General features: G+C 34.0%; 1 protein-coding gene across 1 annotated transcript; it reads left to right on the top strand.

The window, feature by feature from the left end:
• The first annotated feature begins 1,744 nt into the window (after positions 1-1,744).
• On the top strand, positions 1,745-2,131 carry LOC128667654 (uncharacterized). Its single transcript, XM_053738695.1, has one exon. The coding sequence runs from the start codon at positions 1,745-1,747 to the stop codon at positions 2,129-2,131; it is 387 nt and encodes a 128-aa protein (XP_053594670.1).
• Positions 2,132-7,485: the final 5,354 nt, after the last annotated feature.

Genomic DNA, 7,485 nt, shown 5'->3' on the forward strand with positions numbered 1-7,485 from the left:
AATTTTTAGAACGTTTAAACATGAAATTAAAAAAAATGATTCGACTGTTCCTGATTATAGCGAAATAAGTGCAGGTGACGAGGGGGCTGAGGGGGATGATGAAGAATCGACTCTTCAGCCAGATAATATTTCCGCAACAAGCACACCAATAAGAGCGGATAAATCTGATTCAATATCAAAATATCTAAAGATGTTGTATTCAAAACATCATTCGTTAGATATGCAAACTGGTGTGCGAAGATTAAAGGGAGCTCTAATGATTGGTAACTCGGAAATTGAGTTTGATGAAGATTCAATTCATGTATGTGAACACCTGGATTAATAGAATTGTTATTCAAAAAGTCTCCAAACAGTTCTATAATAACTGCAAATGATTCTAAAAATTATGGCACTATTATCAAAAATACAAATGCACATCGAAAAAATTATAATGCTGAAAATAGTATTCGTAAAAATATTAGTATCAAATACAGACAGTATATAGAAAAATATGTTGAGTCACCGAGAAAACAGGGGAAAGGATTACTCAAGTACAAAATAGCACCTCGAGCAGGACTAAAGATGGACTATGTCTATTGGGATGACCCCAATGAAATTGTTGATAGGCTTAGATTATTGATGGCATCACAAGCAGCCGGAAATACTAGCCATACCAATGAAATCATTTCCATTATTGAAGAACTTCGTGAAGCAGGAATTATTTACTAATAGACATGCAACGATCAATACCAATCATTTGTAATTTAACTTTCAAGCCATAAGTATCGATATTTTTGGACGTCAGTCTGAAACTAAGTCATCTAAAACTGGTCGTCGTGGACCACCAGGTCCGGGATTTAAAATTACAGACGACGGTCAGTTTGATATAGACAACAAACGGCTGTGTAATATTGCAGATCCTGAAAACTCTAGTGATGCGATTCCTCTGAGAAGTGCACAAAACATTATTCAACATGAAGTTCAATCATTAAATGAAGGAAGCTTGCTAATGCGACAAGACATTGATATAATTATTCATGGTTTAGAAGCGAAATTTGATAATTACAGAAAAAATCAACGAATAGAGAACGAAAACACAATCGAAGTCATTTCAAAGCTAGAAACGAAAGTGAAAGCATTAAAAAAAAAATTGGTGATCTTACAGAACAAAATTTAGACTTATTAAAACGTCTCAAAGCACAGAAAAAGCTAATTACTCTCAATTCAACACAACTCACAAATGCAGTCAACAATAAAAGAAGCAGTGGCTCATGAGCTACATGCTCAAGCACGGAGAAATTATCCTAGACGTCATGTTGATATTCGTGGAATTGATAAAACTTGGCAAGCGGATTTGGTTGATATGACTGCATATGCTTCATCCAACAAATAACACAAATTCATATTGACAATTATAGATAACTTTTCAAAGTTTGCATGGGCAGTACCCCTAAAGACTAAAAATGCTCAAGATGTTACAAGTGCCATGAAATCTGTTCTGAAAAAAGGTCGAGTTCCTAAGAATTTGCATGTGGATCAAGGTAAAGAATTTTACAATAGTAATTTTAAAGCTCTAATGCAAGAGTACGGTATCAATTTGTACTCTACCTAAAGCAATTTTAAAGCATCTATTTGCGAACGTTTCAATAGAACGTTAAAGAATAAAATGTGGGTAAAATTTACTGTTCGTGGTACTTACAAGTAGATAGATATTTTGGATGATTTAGTGGTTACTTACAATGATACGAAACATCGAACAATCAAAATGAAGCCAAAAGATGTCACTGCTGCGAATGCCAAAGAGTTAGTCACAAACGTGTATCGCCCTCTGAACGTGATGAAATTAACTAAGAAGAAAAAGTTGAAGGTTGGTGATAAAGTTTGCATCACCAAATACAAACATGTGTTCGAGAAGGGATACACTCCCAATTGGACCACTGAAATTTTTACAATTAAGGAGGTTAAGAATACCAATCCAACGACGTACAAACTTATCGATTACCAGGATCAACCAATTGAAGGTGGCTTTTACGAAGAAGAACTCAGTAAAGTTAAATATCCAGATGTTTATCTTGTTGAAAAAATCATTCGTACACGTGGCAAGAAGCTATATGTTAAATGGTTAGGATTCGATAGTACACACAATAGTTAGATAAATAAAACAGATTTGTAATAATTTTTTAAAAATTTTTTTTATTAATAAAAAATTATAAAAAAAAATGTTTTGTTTTGTTTTTTTCAACACATATTATATGCAATATTTACATTTCCTTACACACTATATACAATATTTACAAATGAGCACTCACACATGTACTCGCTCACACATACAATTTAAAAATATGTTATTTACAATTATTTATATAACCCCAAGGTACGGTGTCTGTTTGTCCTTGGATAAGGCAACGCTTATCGTCCTCACAAGACAGAGCAAGCTTGTTTTGTGTGATAGTACACACTTTATGTTTTTTACTCCGAATCAAGCGTTGCTCTCTACTTACATTTTTATGGTGCATTAAACAATCCACAAAGTCATCAAACGTGATTGTTTTGAGTGTGCAGCTTTTCACACCTTTGGCCTGTTTCGTGTCATTTTCACCTTGTGTTTTGAAGGCATAGAGCTTGGCACGCAGACCAGCAAAGTCAGTCATGATCTTGCCATTATTTTCGTCTTTCATTTTACCCAAAACCTTCTTATTAGCCCGAGTTATGTTATAAACATTGACCTCAGGATAATCTGAGGTATCGAAGCGTTCAATATCACGTTTGATGACTTCATAGATGTTAGGAACAGTGAAGTGATAAATTAGGCCGTCGGTGTCAGTGTAGAGAAGCTTCGCTTGCTCCAGAGTAAAATTGATTTTAATGTAATTGTAATGAAAGTCATATACAATAATTTTAGATAAATCGAGAATAGAATAACCCACGTATATGGGCTTATTGAACAGAATCTTGACACGACTCATTTCAATAAGCAACATGTCTTCAACAAAGACAGTACAGCTGTGAAAGTTTGGTTTTGCAATTAAAGATCTTGCGCCCCATTGACCCTCCCACTTTCTCACCAATCTGACATCCGTATGGTTTCGAACATTCTCCATGGTCTTGCCAAATACAGCATTGTTCATTAGTTTGTAGAAGTTTTTCTCAAATTCATTTGCAGATTTTTTACGACACTCTGTATTCAAATCTATATATGGCTTCAACCATGGAGATTGATCGAATTCCAAGAGTCTGTGTACTTGTTTTACACTCATACCCAATTCGATGCACTGTTTTAAGTTGCAATAATGAATAACATACTTTTCTTTATCATACAATGTTGTAGCTAGTTTTGTGCATGTGCTTTTTGGTGGGAGAAAGTGTTCAGGACAAAGGGGCAAGTCTTTGTGTTGTTCGTGTAAGTTTTTCGGATACTCGAGGTCCACTTCTAAGATGTAACCCTTGGGACTATCATCAGGATTATTAAGAATAAAATCTAATGATGCATCAACCTATTTAAATGAGCCAGTTGGTAGGTACTGACTCATTGCAGCCCCATATAAATTATTGACATCAAAGTACATAATGTAAGAATTTTCTCGCGCGGGATTGTATTCATTACCCATAAATGGGTTGTTGGCACGAGCATATCGATTGGAACATTGTGCCACTCCACCTCTAATACTTTTTTCGAAAAATAATAGCATCGAAGGATCTGACAATAAGTCTAAAGAAACATCGGTGTATTTTAACATTGCATCAAATGCAAGTCCAGGTGCAGTGTAGTAGTGTAAGGGGTCTAAATTGTATGTTTGTTTACAACTTTTCCGGAAGTTTTGAAAAATGTCAGCTAAAAGCAGTACGTCCGTTTTTAAATACAGATCAGAATATTCACCTAACGTCTGAATTCCAAATGTATTCCACACTCTTTCCGCGTGTTTGTAATCATCATCAGAACAATCGGAATTAGTTAATTTAGAGAAAAAAATTTTTTTTGCCGGTAATTTAGTAGAATTTAATTTGTCCCAACTGTCTACATACTCATACGGAAAAATTCCTTTCCGTGTGACTAATTCAAATTGTTGGGGATCAGCAATACTGTTGCGAGTAATAACTTTGTCAGCATCATTGAGATAAGATGCCAACTTTTCAATACTACTCGCCATAAATCTCAATGAATCAATAAACCGTAAACTGATGATTGTTTCATCTACTTTTTTAGTAAAAGCGATATATTTTTTTTTATTAATAGGCAATAATTAAACTGAACCGGGAAAACATTTAGCTACTGACTCGATAAGAAAATGTGAATCATACCCGGAAAGATTGTGGAATACAATTGGAATGTTATGAGACTGTTGATAAAGAATGTTACATTTTACATGAGCTGGTTCACGATATTTGCCTGTAAAATGACAGTGATCTCGGCACTTGTCAGTTTCAGCAAGGTATTTATTGCAAATGTGACATTTCTTCGATGTATTATATTCGAAATTTTCCTGTTCTGTAAGTGGATGCATTTTTACTGGTGATTTAATTACATTATGAATTGAAATGGCTAATGATTTTAACCTGGACATAAACCAATCGATACATTTATCACTACGGTTACATTCATATCTAGACAAGGCATCATTGTAAGCACAATGTACGTAAAAAGCTACACTGTGGGGTATATGTTCTTCAGATTCATCGACTTTGGGTATTAACATGCATTCGATATCGGCATAGACAACGAATGGCACATCTTCCTGATATTTAAAATTTTTAAATTTCAATTTATCATTAACCGGCAGCTCGATCCTAACTTTATTGATTTGAATACAATCCCGACGATGTTTTTCATACGTGATTTCCTCGTGTAAGTGACATAAGCATCGATCACAGAAATACTTTCGTGTTTTGTGTTTTGAAATTTGACTGCTCACTAACCGTGAAAGATCGATAATCAACGTAAAATGAAACTTACGTTCAAAGCTGGCTATTCTATTCTCGATATTATCATCTATGTGTGCGTCTGCTGACTGAACTTCTAACATAAGAAGGTGAAATGTGGAATCACCTAGATTTTCCTTGCTAAAATAAAGTGGTACTATCACACTAGGCCTTTGTTTACACAATTCATCGTCAGATTCTATATGTTCCGACTCAATACCGCATACATTTATCGATAGATTATTTAGTTTTTCGAATTTAGGTATATCTTTGAGTTGCATTGGAAATTTAATACTATCGTAATTTAGTACTCTACTATAATGTGGATATGATCTTACTCTACTCACATTCCGACCATCTTGAGCAGGATGAAGAGCAGCAATTACGGATGATATTGATTACCGCTTTCTTCTTTCTAATGTCTTCCGGTAAATCAGTGTAGGTTGATCCATTTCCACCTTGGAGTGGAACATATTTATTGATGTTCAAAGCAAGGTTACCGATTTCAAGGAGTGACCATCCTGAATCTCGATGTTCAAAATCTTCAACCTTGGCATGCAGGCGATCGCTGACGAATTCATTAAACCACACACTGATGTCTGTAGATGCAAGAATAGCTTCATTTTTCGTATTGAATGTTTTTGTTTCAATTGTTTCTTGATTGGCAGTTGATTTAATAAATTTGCAGGTTAGGATGACATTCGCTTTGATGTTACCATCTGATTGTAGTATAGTTTCTAATTTATCAACAATCAGATCACGTGCGTCTTGCAGGAATGCACGCAAATCATGATGAAGCAAATTAACAACCATACCTGTGCGTATTCGGTTGGCGAAAGCACTTTCAATATCTATCGATATGACGTGGTTATTGTTGACCTCAACTTGCTCAATATTATTATTGATATTACCACCAACACCGCGTCCAACGATGCCATTTTGTTGTCTCTGGAATCGCTCGTAATGTGACCCAAGTTGTGTGATATGAAACTGAATTTGCATTCGTTCATGCACATTCAAATCTGGAGATCTTGCAAGCTGAGTCAAGGCATCAATGTGTTCTGCTGCAATATCACACCACTCTGCAATCAATTGATTTTGAACTGCAGGTGGTGACAGGAAAAGCTCATTGTAAGCATTTTCCATCACTTAGAGAATTTCATTGTAAACTTCCGTTTCCATATTGATGTTTACTAATAAACATAATTAACAATTAATGATAAAGGAAAGTTATCAGGAAAAAATAATAAAAAGTATATCTACCTTTCAAAATATTCTCAACAGTGTGAAAATTATTTCACAGTTTTTTTATGAAGAATTCACAGTGTAAAAAAATTATTGATATTAAGTCAATAATTAACAGTAAAAATTAATAATAATAAAAGTTATTAATAATAGTTCGTATTTAGAACAGTTTGCGAAACGTAGTCGCAGTTTAGAAAATTCACAGCACGTAGATTATGTTCACTGGATGTCAATTTAGAGACTAATGAACACTGCTTTACAACGATCCTCTATTTATGTGAGCAGCGCGACTGTGGTGGCGCTACTGTACATCTCCTAAAAGATGATGAAATACTGACCGTTATTGCATCAGCCACACAGCATTTCTAGGAATGATGACGTGTTTCTAACGGTTTTCCAGAGGGCGCCACAAGTTCCCTCTCCCCTTTTTCTGATGCAATCCTGAGACTTATGATGTCATCAACGAGTTTCAACTTGATCGGAACAAGTTCAAGCATGTTTAAAATGGAGATTTAAGCAGCTGAAAACAGGTTTCAACTTGTTTAAAACACGTTTTACTTGCTTCAGAATGGAGTTTTAACGAGTTGAAACTGGTTTCTACTTGTTTTAAAAAGTTTTAATTTGTTGAAATGATATTTCCATAGAAAATTCAATAAATTATTATACCTAAATATTTTCAAAGATAATTGTAGGTGATTTTACAATAATTTTAAGAAAAATAAATCCATATAATTTCAATTAAAAATATTTCTTTTTGACTAAAAATAATAGATTAATTGCATTCCGTATGATAATTATTTATTTTTTTTATAGTGAATAATTGTAGTCGAGAAATTTCTACAGAATAAGTCATTACATTAGTTTCTAAGAAGTAGATGATAGCATACTTATTTCTCAAATAAACAACGCAATAGATGACGTCATATTCTGAGAAGAAGCCAACACATACTATAGATAACCACACCTATACCAAGAAGACGCTAACGGTATTGTAGATGGCAGCACTTATATTTTTTAATGAGAAAAAAGTACAACGCAATAGATGACGTTATATTCCGAGAAGACGCTAACGGTATGTAGATGGCAGCACTTATATTTTTTAATGAGAAAAAAGTAAAACGCAATAGATGACGTCATATTCCGAGAACACGCCAACACATACTGTAGATAACATTATAAGAATGTGAGATAGTAAAAAAACATATATAATGATAAAATTATAAATTATAGCTCAGTCTTGCATCATACTTCGACTGTCACTGAGTTAAAAATGGCTTTGATATTGGATATTCAAGGATTTATGACTGACAATAATTTTATTATCAAAGAATTGTCAACAATTAG

This window comes from Microplitis demolitor, chromosome 1 (genome assembly GCF_026212275.2).
Source record: "Microplitis demolitor isolate Queensland-Clemson2020A chromosome 1, iyMicDemo2.1a, whole genome shotgun sequence".
Classification (NCBI taxonomy): domain Eukaryota; kingdom Metazoa; phylum Arthropoda; class Insecta; order Hymenoptera; family Braconidae; genus Microplitis; species Microplitis demolitor.